Source organism: Nycticebus coucang, chromosome 18 (genome assembly GCF_027406575.1).
Source record: "Nycticebus coucang isolate mNycCou1 chromosome 18, mNycCou1.pri, whole genome shotgun sequence".
In the NCBI taxonomy this organism is placed as follows: Eukaryota; Metazoa; Chordata; class Mammalia; order Primates; family Lorisidae; genus Nycticebus; species Nycticebus coucang.
In genome coordinates this window covers 22,582,466-22,604,566 of record NC_069797.1, presented here as the reverse complement: position 1 = coordinate 22,604,566, position 22,101 = coordinate 22,582,466, and the positions used below count along the sequence as shown (strand labels likewise).

The 22,101-nt window shown below is 45.0% G+C and overlaps 1 protein-coding gene across 2 annotated transcripts; it reads left to right on the top strand.

Moving 5' to 3' along the window:
* The first annotated feature begins 514 nt into the window (after positions 1-514).
* Positions 515-9,350, top strand: ALOX15 (arachidonate 15-lipoxygenase). 2 transcript variants are annotated; one of them, XM_053570402.1, is made up of 14 exons: positions 515-788; positions 2,516-2,720; positions 2,982-3,063; positions 3,144-3,266; positions 3,378-3,481; positions 3,645-3,805; positions 4,395-4,538; positions 5,676-5,885; positions 6,917-7,003; positions 7,096-7,265; positions 7,454-7,575; positions 8,093-8,193; positions 8,296-8,463; positions 8,558-8,746. In XM_053570402.1, exons 1-14 carry the CDS (start codon positions 603-605, stop codon positions 8,594-8,596), a joined length of 1,902 nt encoding a protein of 633 aa, XP_053426377.1. In that variant the 5' UTR covers positions 515-602; the 3' UTR covers positions 8,597-8,746. The 2 variants fall into 2 exon arrangements, with proteins under 2 accessions (XP_053426377.1, XP_053426376.1); XM_053570401.1 differs by having other exon boundaries at positions 524-788; positions 8,577-9,350.
* Positions 9,351-22,101: the final 12,751 nt, after the last annotated feature.

Below are 22,101 nucleotides of genomic sequence, written 5' to 3'. Positions count from 1 at the left end.
TGGAGCTCTGGTGGATGAGGACTGGAGCAGTGGGATAAAGTGGGAAGAAGGCTGGTCAGGCTAACAAGGGCTTTGAATGCCAAGAAGTTTGAATTTTTATTCTGTAGGCAACAGGGAGGCAGAAGCTTTTGAGCTCGAGAGGAGTGAACCCTGAGCCTGGCACCGGGAAGGTGATAGAATGAATTAGGTGGACAGAAGGTACCTCAAATGCTGCTACTGACCAGGTCTCTCGCCCACTTAAATACGACCTTTGGCAGAGAAGAACCAATCTGAGGTCATTGTGTGCCCCCGTGCGTTCAGGTGCAGGAGGTATGCCCCAGAGTCTGTCACACACTGGTGAAATGACCCCCTCAACCCCCACTCCCCGGAGCAGGCATTGATTCCTTCTTCCTGGATGTTTTCTGCCTACATCCTCATCTGCTTCCCCTTCCCACTAACACAGTGGTTTGCACTCCCTGCTCCCGCCAGGACCTAGCCTTTCTGGGCTGAATCTGAGCTCTGAGCCACCAGGAGCTCCAGCCTGTGGCCGGGCGGGGTTGCTTGGAGACCTGCCACCCACATTCCGACCTCCGAGAGGGCGGGGTCTCGGGCTCAGATATTTGATGCGTCCTCTCTTCCTCCCCTTCAGAAGGAGCGAAACACTTTGGGACAAGATGGGTCTCTACCGTGTCCGCGTGTCCACCGGAGCCTCTTTCTACGCAGGCTCTAGCAACCAGGTGCAGCTGTGGCTGGTGGGAAAGCACGGGGAGGCCTCCCTCCGGACGCGCATGCGGCCCGCGAGGGGCAAGGTGAGCTGCCCAGAGTCTGGCCGGGTGGGCTGCGCCCCTGGGCCCCAGGTCAGTCAAATCCCGGGGAGGAGATGTGCCAGCGCTTTCTCCACGCCGAGGGCGCACGCAATCAGCTCAAAGAGCGCACCGAGGCAGCCGGGTAAAGCGGCTTAGGGAGGCTGGTGTCACCGTCAAGTGCTTTGTGAATGTTCCCACTGCCCCGCCGTTTTGAAATTGAGGGGACACTCTTGAGTGCCCCCTGTTCAAAGCCGGAGGGGCCTTTGATCCTCCTGTTTTCTCTATTTTAAAAGCTGTTTTGGGATTTTTTTGTTTGTTTGTTTTTAAAAGAGAGTCTCGCTCTATCGCCTCAGCCTCACTCAAAGCAACCTCAAACTCCTGGGCTCAAGCGATCCTCCTGCCACAGCCTCCCATATAGCTAGGACTACAGGCGCCCGCCACACCGCCCAGCTAGATTTTCTATTTTTAGCTGAGACGGGGTCTGGAACTCCTGAGCTCAAGGGATCCTCTCTCCTCTGCCTCCCAGAGCGCTAGTATTAAATGTGAGAGCCATCGCGCCTGGCCTATTTTAAAAGCTATTTCTAACCTTCTCTACGATTGTTCTCCGATCTGGGGGGAGATCACTTGGGGCAGAATGGGTGGGGAGCTGAAATCGGGGAGCGGTGGGAGCCAAGACATGACAACCTTTAGAAATTCCTATCCACTTACCTTCTCCCATCATAACCACCTGGTGTTCTACCCAGAGCTATTACTTTTTTCTTCCACCAATCTCTAAATTCCCATCACCTGTCCAGCTTTCTCTCCTATTTGGATGTCTGTCGCAAGGGCACTTTCAAGGAACATCCCCCAAAGAGGTCCTTCCCCTTTCCCACTTCCCAGACCTCTCCTGCTGTCTCCCTGGCGGGGCCTCCTCCCTCTCTTTGAGCAGTCAATTTTATCCCCTGGGCATCCCCAGCATCCGTGTTTTGACGTCTGCCTCACTCCTGACCACCAATGTCCCCTTGAGCCTGCATCATCTTTACCCTCTTAACCGGCCTCACCGTCTGTGCTCCAGACCATTCAAGCCCTTCTGAAGGCAGAACAATTTCTCCCCAATACATTCCTATCCTTAAAACGTTCCCCTTGCTCAAAACATTTGAATGCCTCCCACTTGTTCTCAGGACCAAACCAAAGCCCGCGGTAACCTTTGAGACCCACCCGTTCTGGTCCTGTTCTCCCCACACCTGGCTTTGAACTTCAGCTCCAGGACGCGCTCCCTTTGCCTCTGCTCTGTTTCCTCGGTCCTTCCCCACCTTTCCTCCTTTCTCACTCTTCCAGGTTACAGCCCTCTCCACCTCCTGGTCCCCCCTTAGATGGAATGTCTTTCGAGAAGCCCACTCCCGGGCCAGGTGGGCACTCTGTTAGCCTGCAGCCTTGGCGAGTCTCGCAAGCTGCAATTGCTTGTCATCAGTTTCTCTCCTGGCTCCACTGTGCGCTGGTCAATACTTATAGGGAGAAAAGAGTGAAGGAAGGCGCACCCTTCTATCCTCCATCCCACCCCCTCGGAATGGGGTCCCGGGCCCCCTGCCGGTGCACACTCCCTTTCCCTTTGTGGCTCCCAGCCGCTTTCCCCGAGGCTCAGAGGAGGGCGGCGGGGGTGGGGCGGGGGTGCTGGTGGTGGTGAAGAGCAGGGCTGTGTGGCAGCACCCGCGGGCAGGCTCCACCGCCCTGAGCCTGTGCTGTGCCTGCAGGAGGCGGAATTCCAGGTGGATGTGCAGGAGTACTTGGGGCCGCTGCTGTTTGTGAAACTGCGCAAATGGCACCTCCTTCAGGATGACGCCTGGTACTGCAACTGGATCTCGGTTCAGGGTCCCGGGGCCAGTGGGGACGAGTACAGGTTTCCTTATTACCGCTGGGTGGAGGGCAACGGCGTCCTGAGCATACCAGAGGGCACCGGTGAGTGCAGAGGTGGCAGCGTGAGGTGGCCTCTGGGGCGCCAGAGAAGGTGGGTGGGTGGCGTGTGTGTTCAGAGGTTGCAGGGCTTGGAGACTGGAAGCTGGAGGGCAGGGGTTCCTTGGGGTTACTGGCGCTGGCAGGGGGCATGGAGGCTGGAGGAGGGGCCAGGGAGAAGGGCCAGCGGAGGAGTCTCCCCGCGCAGGGACCAGGAGAGGGGTCTTAGGAAAAAGTCGTTGCCCACGCGCCCCTCTGTACTTCCAGGTCGCACTGTGCTCGAGGACCCTCAAGGCCTATTTAAGAAATACAGGGAAGAGGAACTGAAAGACAGAAAGAAGCTGTACCGGTCAGCCCTCCTTCTCTGACCTTACCTCGAGCTGCTGGCCCTTCAGAAATACCAGTGCTGATTCCATTTCTGCCCTGCAGGTGGGGTAACTGGAAGGATGGGCTAATCCTCAATGTGGCCGGGGCCACAATATGCAACCTCCCGGTAGATGAGCGATTTCTGGAGGACAAGAGAATTGACTTTGAGGCTTCACTGGCCAAAGGGTGAGAGCAAGGGGACTGGGGGAGGGGGAGGCCAGTGGCTTTTGGACTATACCAGGTTATGTTTGAGTCCCAGAATAAGAACCCAACTCTTTGCCCCATGCTTCTCTGAAGGCTGGCAGACCTTGCTATCAAAGACTCTTTAAATGTCCTGACTCGCTGGAATGATCTGGATGACTTCAAGCGGATTTTCTGGTGTGGGCAGAGCAAGCTGGCTGGTCAGTCCCCTCACCCGAGTGTTTCTCCCAGATACTTTCCCCCCAGATTCCACACAACTTGGGGAAATTGAAAGAACCAGGGTTGGAAGATCAGAGGCTTGAGTTCGTCTGGTCGTTTGGGGTCAAGTAGGGATGGTTTGGCGCTCAACAACTGCCTTCCCAGAGCGAGTGCGGGACTCCTGGAAGGAGGATGCCATATTTGGGTACCAGTTTCTCAATGGAGCCAACCCCATGCTGTTGAGGCGCTCCACTCACCTTCCTGAACGCCTAGTGCTCCCTCCAGGGATGGAGGAACTGCAGGCCCAGATGCAGAAGGAGCTGGAGGTATGGACATCAGAACACTAAGGCCAAACAATGAAATGGGGCCAGGGTCAGTGTTAGTTGTACTGTGGTCTGAGTTGTTGCTTCCTAGGAGAAGTCCTCCCCACATGAGAATAGGATACTGTGGAGAGAGGGTGTAAAAGGTGAGATGGGTGATAGAAATAGTCAGAATGAAGAATTATAACTGGACCTTGATGCTGGGGATTTGGGAGGTGGTGCAGAGTAAGAGAATAAGGTTAGAGGGGTGTAATTGTTAATCAGAAGTTAACATGGACCAGCTGAGAGAGAAAATTAATGACATTGTAGAGTCAGGCAGACTTGGATTTGAATCCTGGCTCTGCAGTTTGTGAGTAGTGTGACCTCAGAGAGAATACCCAATGTCTCTGATTACATTTCCTCTTCTATAAAACAGAGGCTAATTCAACTACATTAAAGAATCATAAGAGGTAATAAGCACTTGGTCCATTACATGGCACAAATTAGGTTGGTGGAGACAAGTTAGTTCTCTTTTCTCTCTTCATCCTTCGGGGAATCAGTGTAGGAAGAAGCTGCCTTATGCTGGTAGCTGCCCTTGCCTTCTCCCCCAATCCAGGCAGGCATGCTGTTTGAAGCCGATTTCTCCCTGCTGGATGGGATCAAGGCCAATGTCATCCTTTGCAGCCAACAGTACCTGGCTGCCCCTCTGGTCATGCTGAAGCTGCAGCCTGATGGGAAACTCTTGCCCATGGTCATCCAGGTGAGAAGCCCCAGGATTTCTGCTCTGCAGTGGTTGGCCTCCTTAGGGTAGCCCCTCATCCACATTAACCACTCTCTGCAAAGGAACTCTGCTGGAGCACTAGGGGAGCTATTAAAGGAGGGATGAGCAAAGTCTTTGATTTTTAAGGGCTTTGCAGTCTAATTGAAGAGACAGACTGGGAAAGTCTGAAGAAACTCCAGTACTGAGGAAAGGCCTGAGGATAGAGACAGCCTGAGGGGGGATCAGTGGAGGTGAGGTGTCATGAACCTTGGAGAAGGGTCCAGACTTTGGCAAGCAGGAGGGAGGGGAAGGACCTATCCCCAGAGGCAAGATGGGTGGGCAGAGAGGCTGAAGCAGATGAGTCAGGGGCATCCTCGGGGACACTTGAGCCAGAGTTTGGGGGAATAATGTGAGGCTAACAGTGCCAGATTAAGGCAAGTTAAGGAGGGTGACATGGGAAGCTGGCAAAGGCTGTTGTACAAGGTGCTGTGAGCACATTTTACAGGCAATCATGTTTAAGATGGATTGGAGAAGGGAAATGCTAGACATGGGGATTGGGTTAACATCCTGTAGTGCTTGCTTGAGGTGGAGGTGCTGGGTAGTGACTGTAGGAATGAAGAGGACAGTGCAGGTGGAGATTTAAGGAGAGAGGAAAAGGGGGAGGCAGACCAGGTGCCTGCAGAAATAGGACATATAGAGAGGACAGGATGCTCATGGAGGGTTTCTCTCACTGACTTTGAGTTAATGGGGAAACATTCAAACTGTCCAGCAGGCAGCTGAGAACTGGAGACTTAGTCATTTATGTGGAGGTGGTGTTGAAAGATTGTTGAGAGGCTGAGATTTTGGAAAAAGTGTGGGATGAAGAAAGCAGGGGGGTTGAATCTTGTCCACGATGAGGGGACTGAAAGGGGAAGTGGAGCCTTCAGAAGGCAGTAGAAGGGGCAGCTTCTGCAGAAGGCTGAGGGCAGAGCAGCTTGCATTGGTGTTAGCACATAGAGTGGGTAGGAAAAGGAACAGAAGAAATGGTAGCTGTAGGGGGGTGGTGACAATAAGATGGAGGATGGGGGGAGAGTCTGAAGGTGCAGGGGAGGGGGATTGGCACTCATCCCCTCTCTCTCCTCCTTGTCCCTGCTCTAGCTCCAACTGCCAAAAGTAGGATCGCCCCCACCTCAGCTTTTCCTGCCCACAGATCCCCCAATGGTCTGGCTTTTGGCCAAATGCTGGGTCCGGAGCTCTGACTTCCAGCTTCATGAGCTGCAGTCTCATCTTCTGAGGGCACACTTGATGGCTGAGGTCATTGCTGTGGCCACCATGAGGTGCCTTCCCTCAATACATCCTATCTTCAAGGTAACACCTTATTCCCTTCTCTCTGACTGGCTTCTCTGTCCAGGGCACATTCCCCCCTCTGGGGCCCCCTCTTGGGGGATTCTAAGGGTATGGAGAGAACCAATCAATAGAAGACAGAGCAAGGGTGCGTGAGCATGACTGACTGTGGATTTTTGATGTCACCTCTCAAGGGGGGTGAAAATGATTCTTAGGGAAAGCAGCAAAAAATCTAACCCCTTAAATGTATAAAGCATAGATATGTATATGGTACACAAATATTACGTGCCGAAGACTGAAGACTCCATCCGTAGGGGACCACATAAATAACATAAAAGACTTTTCCCAAATCATCTTTGAAGAGTTCTAAAGTGGTAACATAGGCCAGTGAAAGGGGCTCCAGGCTTTATTACACCTTACAGCAAGGTATTCACCCATTAAAAATGTTTATTGGGTGACCTCTCTGTGGCAAGATCCACCCTAGAAGCTAGTGGTTTCCAAGACAAGTGAGGTCCTGATTTGGGGGGATTTTTATTTCTAGTAAGGGCAAAGAGACGACACAGACTGTAATGTATCATATCAGCTGTCATGAGGCAGCTATGAACGAGGCAGAAAAGCAAAGCAGGGTGATGGGATGATGAGGTTCAATTGGGTGGCCCAGAAAAGACATAGATGACATAGAGAATGACACGTGATCAGAGCTCACTGCAGCTTTGAAGTCCTCGCCTCAATGATCCTCCTGCCTCAGCCTCCAGAGTAGCTGGGACTACAGGCACACACCACCATTCCCCACTAATTTTTTCTATTTTTTAGAGGTGAGATGTCACCAGGATGCTCACGCTGGTCTCAAATTCCTGGCCAGTGATCCTCCTGCTTTGGCTACCAAAGTGAGCTACCATGCCCAGCACCAAATAGAAACTCCTGGTGCTGAGGGGCCACTAAACTTCCAGTCTTCCTGAAGAGCTGGCACCTTTCCTGATTTTTAGCCCCTATTTCCCATAGGGACCTTCCACAGCTTTCTTTTGACTTGCCCTTCCCTTCTTCTCTCCCTCTAGCTTTTAATTCCTCACCTGCGCTATACCATGGAAATTAACATCCGGGCCAGGAAGGGGCTGGTCTCTGACTTGGGAGTTTTTGACCAGGTATGGGTAGAGAAAGGGGAATTCTGGGTTCATTCTTCCTTCCAGCCTTTGGGTAACTTGAGTGACCTGACCCTGCTGTCCTTATCCTTCAGGTGGTGAGCACAGGTGGGGGAGGCCATGTGGATCTGCTCAAGCGAGCTGGAGCCTTCCTGACTTATAGGTCATTCTGTGTCCCTGATGACTTGGCTGACCGCGGGCTCCTGGGGATCCAGTCTTCGTTCTATGCCCAAGATGCCCTGCGGCTCTGGGAAGCCATCTCTAGGTGAGCCAAACTGAAGGGCAGGGCTGGTGGGAATGTGGTGTGGGTGGAGAAGAAGGCAGAAGAATAGGGAAGGGTCTATGTTTTGGTTGGGGAACTAGGGCCCTGACCTGGCCATGGGGCCAGGAGCAGAGGGCATGGAGGCTCCCTGTTAGGCTTCAGCTCTCTGGCCATGACCTTTTGGCTGGCAGGTATGTGGAGGGAATTGTGAATCTCTACTATAAGACAGATGTGTCTGTGAAAGATGACCCTGAGCTACAGAGCTGGTGTCAAGAAATCACTGAAATTGGGCTACTAGGAGCTCAGGACCGAGGTAAGAGAAGCCCCTGAACTGAGATCTCAGATGCAAAACACAAGAGACCTCCTTAGAATCTTCTCTACTTCTTTGGAATCTCCCAGAAGTATTTTCAGCCCCTATGAAACTCCCAAAGGCATTCCCAGATTCTATTCCCTCTCTCAGGGAGAGAGGTCCCAGACACAGTGGGACCAGTGGTTGTTCATTTAATGTTTAACAACTGGCCTTCTGGAACAAAAGCCCTATTTTGTAGCACTTGCCTATTTCCATGGTGTAAATATTCTCACATGGCTGCCAATGTGATGTTGACTAGTTTGCTAAACACCTGAAGAGTTAACATTATTGATGCTTATGAGCCAGCATGAGCCAGCATGGGCACCCTGCTGGGAGAGATCCTCCCAGCAGAGCTCCTCTCCTCTGAGTTACTAAGTGTTCCCGGTACCCCAATTCCCACCCCTCTTGTTCTCCTCCCTCTGCCTTATCTCTGCGACCTTTGCCTCTACTCATAGCTTCTAACTCTCCTCACTCCTTGCAGGGTTTCCCGTCTCTTTACAGTCTCTGGAGCAGGTTTGCTGCTTTGTCACCATGTGCATCTTCACCTGCACTGGCCAGCACTCCTCTGTCCACCTAGGCCAGGTGCTTACGGGGCGGGGGGGCAGCTGGGAATTTGTGGCTGGGAGTGGGGAAGGGGCTTTCATGCTTAGCAGACATTGACTCTAGATCCTTATCTGTCCTTAGCTGGATTGGTACAGTTGGGTCCCTAACACACCCTGCACAATGCGGCTACCCCCACCAACCACCAAGGATGCAACGCTAGAGACAGTGATGGCAACACTGCCCAACTTTCATCAGGCTTCCCTTCAGATGTCCGTCGTTTGGCAACTGGGCAGGCGCCAGCCTGTTATGGTAAGAGCCAGGTGTCCAGGGCCCTAAGGAAGGAGGCAGCTGCAGGGAGATGTGACCCCCAAACTGGGGGCAGAGGTCTTCATCTCCATCCAAGGTGTTCCTCTCCATCCAAGGTGGCTTTGGGCCAGCATGAGGAGGAGTATTTTTCAGGCCCTGAGCCCAAGGCTGTGTTGAAGAAGTTCAGAGAGGAGCTGGCTGCCCTGGATAAGGAAATTGAGAACCGGAATACAAAGTTGGACATGCCTTATGAGTACCTGAGGCCCAGCCTGGTGGAAAATAGTGTGGCCATATGAACTTCCCCCGCCTCTGGTTGTTTCAGCCTCCTCCAAACCACAACCCACCCGTTGATGGTTTCATCCCTGCCCTCCCAAGCCTCATCCTCTTCCCCATGTCCCACCTTCGTTGTCTTCCCCCAGTGAACAGATTTTATTCTAGATGAATATTTTAGGCGGCCTCATTCCTCCTTTCTCTCTCCTTCCTTTCCTACTTTTTTTCCTCTTCACTCAGATCAGGGTGGTAATACATATTACTTATTCTACACCTTTTATGCACCAAATGTGATTCTGAACCTAAATCAAGTTTAACAACAAATTGATATTTTAGACAACTGTGTTAAATAAAACATTGGCAAAAGAGTATAGAGCATCAAAGCATTTCTCTTTGTGACTGGATAGGAATTAGCACACATCCCGAAGCCAGACACACTACAAAGCAAACCATTTACACAGAGAGTCTCAAGAGTTTTTAATTCTCAGGATTTTTGTTTCATAGCTTACATAGAAAATGATACATGAAAGGAAGCTGGTTGCTCTGGAGAAACTGCTTTTGAATGGAGATGTTTAGTCTCCTGGCTTTAGCCTCAGGGATACATCTCTATAATCCATTTGCAGTTTATCAGTTGAGAAGCTTCCAGTTAATGTAATTAACTGAGAAATATTCATGATTATCTTAATTCATGATTATCTTAATGAGTATATAACAAGGAATTCAATATAGTTTAACTTCTGCATCTGGTTAAAATTTTGGTGAAATAAACTTTCAAGTTTTCTTCATATGATAATCTGTGGATATTTTACAATAAAGGTTAACTGTATACACAAACCAAAAGAATTTCCTTTACAAGACCCTAATTCTACTTAATTCAGCAGAAAACATATAGGTGATGCTTGGTATGATTCTTGAAGGAATAACTGGAAATAAAACATTGAGAGGTGAGGGTAGAGCTTAATGCTGGAATCTAAGAGAATCCGCAAAGTGATAAGAGAGCATGGCACAGTCATCGCACCAGAAATAAAACAGGAGTGCAGCCTGGGAGGCTAGGAGAGGAATCATGAGAAGGGGTGGAGAGACCATTTCACGATGCCAGGAAATTAAATCTGACCTTAAGGGCTTGGTGCCAGTGGATAGGGTGCTGGCCAAGTGCACTGGGACTGGTGGGTTGGAACCCAGACTGGCCTGCTAAATAACAATGACAACAACAACAACAAAATACCTGGCCGTCATGGTGAGTGCCCGTAGTCCCAGCTACTTGGGAGGCTGAGGCAAGAGAATCGCTTAAGCCCAAGAGTTTGAGGTTGCTGTGAGCTGTGATGCGACAGCACTCTTCTGAGGGTGATACAGTGTGACTTTGTCTCAAAAACAAACAACGAAAAAAGTAAATTTGACCTTAAGGAAACAGCCATTGCAAGGTTTTAAGTAAGTATAGAATAGAGTCATGGAACCTCTTACAGGGACACCGCCTTCTCCTTGGAGGCCATGCCCTTCTCACAGGAGACCATGCCCCGTCTCCTTAGGGCCACATCTTCTTTTTTTTGGGGACCCAGGAAACTCTCATTCTCCATTCCTTGCAGTAGTTTCACTCTAACAGCTTTCTTCCTTGGTTCCTGTTGGAGGAAACCTCAAATTCTGTGATTTTCTGGAAATGACTCTTTTAGGACCTCAAAGAGACACGTTGTCTTCCTTCTTCTAACACATGAAGTCATGCCCCTTCAGTTCCAGCGAAGTTACAGAATTCAAAATGAGGTCACAGACAGAGAGCTGTGTTACTTTTAGCTGAGTCCATTTAACTTTTTACAACAGACTTGTTCTAAAAAATATATTTTCTTAGAACAAAATTGTAGTTAGTAAATGGAAATTGCAGTAGATTATTGAGAATCAGTGCACACATAGCCTGATTATGGGTGGTAGAAAATAGAAGATAGCAGTAAATATCTGTCAGGATGGCTTAAGGGGAATTCTTACAAACAGACCTCCAGTACGCAATTTCAAGATAACCAGCGACAGAATAAGTGTACACCAGGCAAAAAGGCTCCCTTATGCCAATCTTGTTATTTATATTCCTAGTGTCTTCAAGGTGAAAGTCTGGCAAATATTCTCTAGATTTTACCTTTGTCCAACAAAATGCATTACTAGCTCAGTGCATAGGTCTCTCAAAACCTTCGTGTTGAACCTTCACATTCCTTCCAAGTTCCCTCCCTACTGAGACTGGGAGCTTCTGTCTTTGGTTCCAATTTCAGCCAAGGCTGAGTGAGGGGGTATATTTCTGTTACCACACGTTAGAAATCCTGGACCTTTTTGCTTTTTGTCATGGACAGAGGGATGGGGTACAGGCCTGATTGAGCCCAACTTCCTGGGCCCCACTCTCTGGGGTATGTCTCAGTCTAGACTTACCCCAGCCCTTAAGAGATGAATTTGGTTTAAACATGTAGAGAGTTGGGCAGGAAACCTAGAGTATGCAAAAGCCCAGAAGTGGAATGTTGGTAAGTGCAACTTACATTGTACTGTAGGTTATTTCTGTACAGTGTATGCAGGGGAACAGCCTCTGTGGCCTTGCAGCTGAGACAAAGAGAATTGTGTGCTGAGAAGTCATGGCTGGAACAGTGCTGAGATCAACTTTTTAAGGTCCAGAGCAGGCCTGACCTCCAGGAAGCCTTCTCAAACCCTAACTACTCCATGAAGAGAGTCAGAACCCGCTGCCTCCTCTGACTGCCTTCTTTCCAGTCTCAGTCATGAGTTACTGAGATCGTGACTTTAGGGACAGGGGGTTTCTGTGGGAATGAGGAGAAAAGAAATGAGGAATATTACAGAAACAGAATTGACAGGACTTCATGACCCATTAGACGTCATCAAGACTAGGCGGCACCTATAGCTCAGTTGGCTTGGCACCTATAGCTTAGTTGGCTAGGGCGCTGGCCATGTAGACCAGGGCTGGTGGGTTTGAACTCGGCTCGGGCATGCCAAACAACTATGACAACTATTAAAAAAAAAAAAAGAGAGAGAGAGAAAGACTAGGTGTGGAGAAAGAGCAAACCACTTAGGTGACAGAGGACAACCTTGTCTGGTTCCAGTTCTAAGAGGAGAGCTTTCAGTTTTATTCCATTCAGTTAAATATTAGCTGTGGGTTTGTCATAGATAGCTTCAATCAGTTTAAGAAATGTGCCACCTATGGCTATACTCTTCAGTGCGCCAATTAGAAAAGGATACTGGATTTCATTGAATGCTTTTTCTGCATCTATTGAGAGGATCATATGGTCTTTGTTTTTGCTTCTGTTAACATGGTGGATAATGTTTATGGACTTGCGTATGTTAAACCAGCCTTGCATCCCTGGAATGAAACCTACTTGATCATGATGTATGACTTTTTTGATGATAAGCTGTAATCTATTGGCTAGGATTTTGTTGAGAATTTTTGCATCTATATTCATGAGTAAAATTGGTCTGAAATTTTCCTTTTTAGTTGGGTCTTTTTCTGCTTTTGGTATCAGGGTGATGTTTGCTTTGTAGAACATGTTGGGGGATATTCCTTTCTCCTCAATTTTTTGGAATAATTTCTGCAATATAGGAATAAGCTATTCTTTGAAGGTTTGATAGAATTCTGGTGTGAAGCCATCAAGACCAGACCATTTTTTGGTTGGAAGATTTTTTATTGTTTCTTTGATCTCAGGGCTTGAAATGGGTCTGTTCAGAAGATCTATTTCATCTGGGCTAAGTCTAGGGAGAGGGTGTGATCCCAAATATTGATCCATGTCCTTCACATTGTTAAATTTCTGGGCATCGAGTTTCTGGTAGTATTCAGAGGTAATCTCTTATATCTCTGTGGCATCAGTTGTTATTTTCCCTTTATCATTTCTGATTGAGGTTACTAGAGATTTTACTTTTCTATTTCTAGTTAGTCTGGCCAAAGGTTGATCTATTTATTTTTTCAAAAAATCAACTCCTTGTTTCATTAATTTTCTGAATTATTCTTTTGTTTTCAATTTCATTGATCTCTGATTTAATTTTGGAGATTTCTTTTCTTCTACTGGGTTTAGGCTTAGATTTTTCTTCTTTTTCCAATTCCATAAGATGGCTTGTAAGTTTGTTGATGTGCTCTCTTTCTGTTTTTCGAATATAGACATCTAAAGCAATAAATTTTCCTCTCAAAACTGCTTTTGCAGTATCCCACAGGTTTTGGTAGCTGGTGTCTTCATTGTTGTTTGTTCAAGGAAGTTAATGATTTCCTCTTCTATTTCTTCCTGCATCCAACTGTCAATCAACAGCAGGTTGTTTAATTTCCATGCCTTTGTGTGGGGTTGAACTTTTTTGTTGGAGTTGAGTTCCACCTTTAGTGCTTTGTGGTCTGAGAAGACACAAGGTAAAATTGCAATTCTTTTGATTCTGTTGAGGTTTGTTTTGTGTCTTAGGATATGATCAATTTTGGAGAATGTTCCATGGGGTGATGAGAAGAATGTATATTCTTTATCTTTGGGATGGAGTGTTTTTATGTGTCTATCAAGCACAGTTGTTCTAGGGTATCATTTAAGTCCCTTATGTATTTGTTTAATTTCTGTTTGGAGGATCTGTCCAGCTCTGTAAGAGGAGTGTTAAAGTCCCCTGTTATTATGTATTATAGGATATCATATCGCTCAGACTGAGTAAGGTCTGTTTTAAGAATCTGGGAGCATTTAAGTTGGGTCGATAAATATTTAGAATTGAAACGTCTTCTTATTGTATTTTTTTCCTTGACCAGTATAAAGTGACCATCTTTGTCTTTTTTTTTTAGTTGCTTTAAATCCACATGTATCTGAAAATAAGATTGCAACCTTCTTTTCTTCTGAATTCCATTTGCCTGAAAAATTGTCTTCCAACCCTTAACTTGGAGTTTTAACTTGTCTTTTGAAGCTAGGTGTGTTTCCTGCAGACAGCAAGTGGATGGCTTGTGTTTTTTAATCCAGTCAGCCAATCTATGCCTCTTCAGTGGGGAATTCAAACCATTAACATTTATTGAGATAATTGATAAATGTGGTAGCGTTCTATTCATCTTATTTTGTGAGAGTCCATTGCTTAGTTTTATCTTTTGCATCAGTGTGGAGGTTAGGTTTTGTCCTTTAATTTCTGAGTTCTTACTTTGCTATTGATCCATTGTGATGGTCAGTGTGTAGAACAGGTTGAAATATTTCCTGTAAAGCTGGTCTTGTTGTGGCAAATTTCCTTAATGTTTGCATATCAGTAAATGATTTGATTTCTCTGTCCATTTTAAACCTTAGCTTAGCAGGATATAGAATTCTGGGCTGAAAATTGTTCTGTTTAAGTAGATTAAAGGTGGATGACCACTGTTTTCTTTTTGAAAAGTTTCATTAGAGAAGTCTGTAACCACCCTGATGGATTTGCCCCTGTAGGTCACCTGGTGCTTACCCCTGGCAGCTTAAAGAATCTTTTCTTTTGTCTTGACTTTAGACAGGTTCATTACAATGTGTCTTGAAGAAGCTCTGTTAGAGTTGAGGTGACCTGGGGTCCGATATCACTCTGAAAGCGTGTCAGAATCTTTGGTGATATTTGAGAAATTTTCATTTATAATATTCTGTATGGGTTCTATTCACCCGGGGCATTCTTCTTCCCCTTCTGGGATACTTATAACTCGTGTGTTTGAATGCTTCATAAAGTCTCATAATTCTGTCAGTGAACATTCTGCTTTCTCTCTCTTCTTTTCTGCCTCTTTAACTATCTGAATTATCTCAAGAGCTTTGTCCTCTACCTCTGAGATTCTTTCTTCTGCATGGTCTAATCTGTTGTTGATATTTTCTATTGCATCTTTAAGTTCCCTAATTGACTGCTTCAGTTCCATCAGCTCTGCTATATCCTTTCTATATTCTTCATATCATTCATCTCTTATTTAATTTTATTTTTGTATTTCCTTTTGGTTATTTTCCACTTTATCAGCAGTTTCCTTCATTGTTTCCATCATTTTCTTCATTGTTTTCATCATCTGTATTCTAAATTCCCTTTCCGTCATTTCTAACATTTCTTTATAGGTGGAATCCTCTGCAGTAGCTACCTCATGGTTCCTTGGGGGGTGTGTGTGTGCTCTGGACCCGTTTTTCATGTTGCCAGGATTTTTCTGCTGATTCTTCCTCATGAATGCTTTTTTCACCTGTTTCCTTGCCCTAATTTTCCTTTCACTTCCTCTTGCTCTTTAAGTTACCATGCCTCTGGCCTGGGGTTTTGATGAGTCCTTTTGGTACAGGACCAGAAGGATGAGACGATTGAAGAGCAAGAAGGGAAAACAGATTTAAAAAAGAAAAGAAAATGGAGAAAGGAGAGAGGGTGAGTGAAAGGGAATATTGGCAAAAAGAAGAGAGGCACAGAAAGAGAGATACAGGAGCCATATAGGTGTACAGTAGAGTACTGAGACCCAACCTTAAAACCCCCCAACCTCTGGGAGTGCCAGGGGAGGTGGTTCCCTTGAGGTCAGCAGCTCTTTGTCAGCCTGTTCAGACACAGTACCTCACCTGCACAAAGTAGAGAGGAAGGACAAAAATGCTATAAATCAAACCAAAACAAGCAAACAGAAAACTTTACAGGATAAAATTGGAGGAAAAAACAAATAATAGGGGTAGAAACACTAGTAAAAATGAAGTTCTAGTTGTTAAAGAAGGCAAAAATGGAAAATTATATTTAAATTAGAAAAATAAAGAAAGAACAAAAGAAAAAAGAAAGAAAAATCTAGAGGGAAAATGTTGAAATTAAAAAAAAAGAAAAAAACAAAAAACAAAACCCAAACCCAAAACAAAGCAGTATACATTTCTTGCTGAATATTGTCTGGGGAACAGGTGATCTTCTGGGGTATGAGATATTAATCACAATTCTGATACAGCTATATGAGATGGAGAATGGAGGCATCTGCTGATTTCTCAAACCCCATAGGGTGGAGAACCTAAATCTCTCTTCATTTTGCTTAAAAGGCACTTTAAACTGTTAACCTTCTCTAAGCAGATGCTTTCTCAAGAAAGCACTTGTCACTGGGATTACTCTTGAAGTGGCTGCCTGCTTACCCAGAGTGCCAAAACCAGTCTCACTCTATGCTCCTGAGGGCCAAGGCTATAAGGCGTCTCAGTCCCTGCCTTTAGACTGCTCAGACACTAGATTACTCACCCATGGTGCATGACCCTGAGGGTGGAGCTTGCTGGGACAGTTCTCCCACAATGGCTCCATGCAGCTCACAGCCTAACACTATTAGCTCAGTCCCGCTCAGCGGCACAGTCTGGAGCGCTAGATAATGCTTTAAGTCCTCCACACTCTTGCCCAAGTTCTCCCAAGGTATTTTCACTGAGTGTCAAGTCCAAAAAACAAACAAACAAACAAACAAACAAAACCCAAATGGCTCACAGCTAAGGCCTTTTCAGTTTGCAGTCTCACTGCTGTTGTACTTAGAGCTGCTGGTGGGATTAGACCCAATGAAAACGTGCAACCACTTGCCAGTTCTCCCACTGCTTTTGTCCTCCTCATGGGGTCCAGAAGTATCTCGCTGACTCCCTGTGTCCCCAAAGGGATGTTTCTGGACAGATCCCACCAGCCAGAGATGGCCTGGAGTCTTCTCTCCAGCCTCACCATGCCCAGTTGCAAGGAAGCTGTTACTCAGCTGCCATCTTGCTCCTCCCCTGAAGCAAAAGATTTTTTATCTTAAACTTTTAAAATTGACATAACACACACATGCACATGCATAAAATGTAATGTGCTGCTCAATAGCTCATCACTAAGAAGACAATAATGTAGCAACAGCCCAGGGCTGAAAGAAAACATTACCAGTACCCTAGAAGCACCTACATGTCTCCCAGTGTTACATTTAATTAAAAATATTACATTAATTTTTTTTTCTAACATAGTCTAAAGTAGTTCTCAATGTTTACACTGAATGAACTGCTGAAATAATTTTCAGGTCTCAGTGAAACTCTGCTTAACAATTTTAGTATCTGGCTGGATGTGGTGGCTCATTTGTAATCCTAGCACTCTGGGAAGTTGAAGTGAGTACATTGCCTGAGTTCAGGAATTTGAGACCCACCGAGGAAGAGTGAGACCCCTATAAATAGATCTACTAAAAATAGAAAAACTAGTGAGGCATAGTGGCAGGCACCCATAGTCCCAGATACTTGGGAGGCTGAAGTAAGAGGATTGCTTGAGCCCAAGAATTTGAAGTTGCTGTGAGCTAGGATGACACTATGGCACTCTACGCAGGGTGACAGAGTGATGATGTCCAGATTATCAGCATGCAATCCAGTGTATTATTATTATTATTATTATTTTTGTGTGGTTTTTGGCTGGGCTAGGTTTGAACCCACCACCTCCGGCATATGGGACCGGCACCCTACTCCTTGAGCCACAGGCACCGCCTCATCAGTGTATTATATTATACTCTTACTGTTTTATGTAAAAAAAATCTTTGTTTACTCCTAGCAAAATATTTCTTTTCGTATTTTCTTACAGAAAATTTATTCTGGAAGTTTTACAAATGACATTTAGGTCTTACAACCCATTTTAAGTTATTCTTTTTTCTGTGTGTATTAATCTTTATTATGTGGTATGTAATCTGTCTTTAGTGTTTTTAAAATTTATCTTCATCACTGGTTTTCTATAATTTGATTTTAATGTGTGTGTATGTGGTGTATGTTTATCCTGCTTTGGGTTTATTGAGTTATATGGATCTTTAAATTTTCAGTTTTTATCAAATTTGGAAAAATTTCTGCTATCACTTTTTTTCCAAAAAAGTCTATTTCCCTGTCCTTCTGAGACTCTCATTATATCCACTGATATTATTTCACAGGACCATTAAGACTCTGTATAGCATCTCTCTCTCTGTGATTTATTTCACTAGGTTAGTCAACAGTGTAGCATCTTCCTCTGTGTGATTTATTTGACTAAATTAGACAATAGTATAGCATCTTCCTCTGGGTGATTTATTTGATTAGATTCTTTTGTTGTGCCTTTAAGTTTTCTGATCTTTTCTTAACATTGTCTAATCTGCTGTTAATCACATTGATATGCTGTATTTTTTATTTCATATATTATTTTTTTGAAAATTTCTAGGCATTTCATTTGGAAGCTGCAGTAATGTAGGCCCAGTGGAGAAAAAAAGTCACCTGAACACCAGAGATAGAAGAGGAAAAGGTTTTATTTTATCTGGTGGAACCATGAAAGACTAGAGTCCAAAATGGCTGAGATTCTGGATCAGCTCTGTCTCTGTCCTTTTATTGGACTCAAAAGTAGACAAAGGAATTACCACATTACGTCTCATTAGAGGTGTCAAATCATGTGCAGGGTTTACAGAAGTGGAAGCAAACAGCAAGTGTTAGTTTCAAGGCCCTAGGAAGCTAAGTTTTACAAATTCTTTTTTTTTTTTTTTTTTTGCAGATAGAGTCTTAGTACATTGCCCTTGGTAGAGTGCTATGGCATCACTGCTCACAGCAACCTTAGGCTCTTAGGCTTAAGCAATTCTCTTGCCTCAGCCTTCCGAGTAGCTGGGATTATTGGTGCCCACCACAATGCCCAGCTATTTTTGTTGTTGTTGTTGTTGTTGTAGTTGTCATTGTTGTTTTAGCAGGGTTTGAACTGCCAGCCCCAGTGTATGTGGCCCCTGCTCTAACCATTGGACTACAGGTGCTGAGCCAATTTTACAAATTCTTGAGAGCTAGGTTACCAAGGAGAGAACTTTGCAGGTGTGTCTTTGGGCTTCTGTGAGAAACCTTTTTTTCTTCCAGATTTCACTTTTCCTGGGTATCCTCTCTCATGGCTCCTTTAAAATATCTTCCATTTTTCATTACATTGGTGTTTTTCTATAAATACTTGAATATGGTTATTATGTTTGTTTTAATGTCTCTGTCTGTTGGTTCCATTACATCTGTCATTTCTTGTTCTGTTTCTATTGATTAATTTCCCCTTTGGCTATATGTCACATTTTCCCACTTTCAAAGGTATCAGGCAAATTACTATTAAATGCTTAATATTATGATTGTCAGGATTTTGTTTTCCTTTCAATTGTTGCAAGTGTAGCAAGGAGTTAAGTTGTTGGTAAATGAGTCTTATCCTTTGAGCCTGGTCTTAACCATTGTTAGAATGGGTCTAGAATTGCTTTCAATAAAAGTGTGTGAACCCTACTGTTTCCATGTGTCCGGGAACGGTTTTCTTTGTGTTTATTTGGCTTGGGGTTCATAGAAATTCTTGAATCTGTGGATTAATATCTTTCATCAGTTTTGGGAAACTTTTGGCTATTACTTCTGAAAATACTTCCATGTAATTCTCCTTTTTTTCCTCTAGGATTCCATGTTAGACTTCACTATTTGCAACATATATAGTCTTTATTTTCTAGTATTACTTCTTCCTCTACTTCTATATGGATATTTTCTTTTGACCTGACTTCTAGGTTATTAATTCCAATTTTGTTCTTGGTTTATTTTGTTATAAATCCATTTATTGAAATCTTTATTTCAGTTATTGAATTTTTTATTTTAGAACTTCAATTAGACTTGTTTTTATTAAGTTTTATAATAGACTTAAAATCATTTTGTTAATTTTCTTTTTATTTTCCCCTATTTTTTTTTTTCTAGAGACAGAGTCTCACTTGGTCACCCTTGGTAGAGTGCCATGGTGTCACAGCTCACAGCAACCTCCAGCTTTTGGGCTTAGGCAATTCTCTTGCCTCAGCCTCCCGAGTAGCTGGGACTACAGATGCCTGACACAACGCCTAGCAGTTTGGCTGGGGCTGAGTTCAAACCCACCACCCTGGGTCTATCGGGCCAGGGCCCTACACACTGAGCCACAGGTGCTGCCCATTTCCCCCTATTTTCTTAGACACATTAATCCATTATTTTAAAGTCTGTGGTTTGCTAACTCTAATATCTCTAATCACCTGTAGTTTTCTTTCTTTGACATTATTTCTGCACTTTTGTCTTATAGTCCTACCTCTTGGCTTGACTAGTAATTTTTGATTGAATGGTAGAGAATGTGTACAACAGTTACAGAGACTCCAAATAATGATATGTTCTTCTAGAGAAGGTTTAATTTTTAAAAAAAAATTTGCTAGGGAGATGTTTTCAAATCGTATTTTAAAATACGTAATAATAATGCAATTTGAACTTTGTCAAAGGGTAGCTGCAAGAATTAATAATGGTGTAGGTAAAAATTTCTTTAAAAATATCTTTATTAATTTTCATTGTCATTTTAGTTTTGATGAGGCTTTACAAATAAGAAATACACCACTCCTAAATTGAAAGCCAAAGAGGTATGAATAGTAATAAAAAAAATAAAAAATAATGCTGATGGCAAAGTCACTTCAGGTGAGATGTATCTTTGTTGGAAAAGAATGTCATGACACATTGAGAGTTCTTATTATTTTATTTCACTAAATATAACACACTGACATTTTATATTATTTCATTTTATAAGAGTTTAATTTAGCAAAGCATTTATTTATTTATTTTAGAGACAGGGTTCTTGTTTGTTGTCCAAGATGGAGTGTAGTGCAGTGGAAGGTGGACAGCACCATGGACCTGCTGCTGACAGTGTTGGGTGCCCAGCCACACTTCCTCAGCTCCCTGCACCTCCGGGCATGGCAGGCCTCAGCATGCACACTGGGCAAGGGCCCTCTGAGTGTAGGCTCTCTAGGGAGTGAGGCGCCTGCCAAACTCTGGGCAGAAAGGAGAGAAAGGGAGGGAATGCAAGGTGTTGGGAGTTACTCTGCTGGGCTGTGGTTGCTACCCTGGGCTTCAATCATAATCCAGCTGCTGGCCCTGCCCTCCAAACAGCCCTGGTCCCAGTTGCAGCCTTTCTCTCTGCTTTCTCTTTTTCTGCCCACGAGAATCCACCCTGTATCCCACCTGCCCACCCATGGGGGCTGGTACCACTTAGAACAGTCAGAAGGAGCATTCTGGCCACAGGGCTGCACCATGGCGCCTTCTTGAGGTGGATTCTAGCCTCGCTTGGTGGATGGTACCCTAAAGTTCTCTTCCCCATTATGCAGCCTTAAAGAAAGATGGAGACTTTACCTCTTTCATGTTTACATGGATGGAGCTGTAACATATTCTTTTTTTTTTTTTTTTGTAGAGACAAAGTCTCACTGTACCGCCCTCCGGTAGAGTGCCGTGGCGTCACACGGCTCACAGCAACCTCTAACTCTCGGGCTTACGCGATTCTCCTGCCTCAGCCTCCCGAGTAGCTGGGACTACAGGCGCCCGCCACAACGCCCGGCTATTTTTTTGTTGCAGTTTGGCCGGGGCCGGGTTTGAACCCGCCACCCTCGGCATATGGGGCCGGCGCCCTACTCACTGAGCCACAGGCGCCGCCCATCATATTCTTCTTAGTAAAGTATCTCAAGAATGTAAGAAAAAGTATCCAATGTACTCGCCCTACTATGAAACCAATTTATAGCTTTCATATGAAAGCTATAACCTAGTTATAACCTAAGAATATGGGGAAGGGGGAGAGGGGAGGAGAGGGGGGAAGATGGACGGAGGGAGGGGATTGTGGGACCACATCTATGGTGCATCTTACAAGGTACATGTGAAACTTACTAAATGTAGAATGTAAATAAATGTCTCAACATAATAACTAAGAAAATGCCAGGAAGGCTATGTTAACCAGTGTGATGAAAATATGTCAATGATATATAAAACCAGTGTATGGTGTCCCATGATTGCATTAATGTACACAGCTATGATTTAATAATAAATACAAAAAAAAAGAATTACGAAGAAAAAAATTAAATTAAATTAAAATGAATTAAAAAAAGAAAAGTTCTCCTCCAGCCTTGGGATGGGCTCAGTGGTCCTGACATTGGGTGAGGCTTGCCCCACTTAAATAGCAGAACTTTTTCCATTAGGTTAAAAGGATTTGTACTTCAAAGTTCCGACTCAGAGACCTAGTTAAGTGGATTGACAGCACTGAGGCATGGACGGAGGCAGAAAGGAAGGAGCAGCGGCAGGAGTGAAAACCACCCTTTTCGGTGGTTTGTTCACCTCCGGTAGATACTGGCAGGCCTTAGTCACCTGGTGACTTGCGCGCCATCTGCTGGTTTCCGGGCAGAAGTGGACGGACAACCTGCTTCCTCTCCAAGTCCTCACCTATTGAGAGGACTGAGGAGGTAGGGCAGTGGTTCTCAAGGAAAGGAAGGCCAGTGTCACATCTGCTCCCTGAGAGCCTGATTCCAGTTCTATGGGGCCAGTTGATGGTAGGAGTGAGAGTGATTTGGGAGGCAGGGAGGAGCCTGTCAGGTGGCCTTCATGGGTCGACAAGGAGAGCCCCAGGTGTTGACTTTCTGATGGTAAGGACAAGGATGATTGCAAAAGGTACTGGAGACTCTAGGAGGCTGAGAAACACACAGTGGATGGAGCA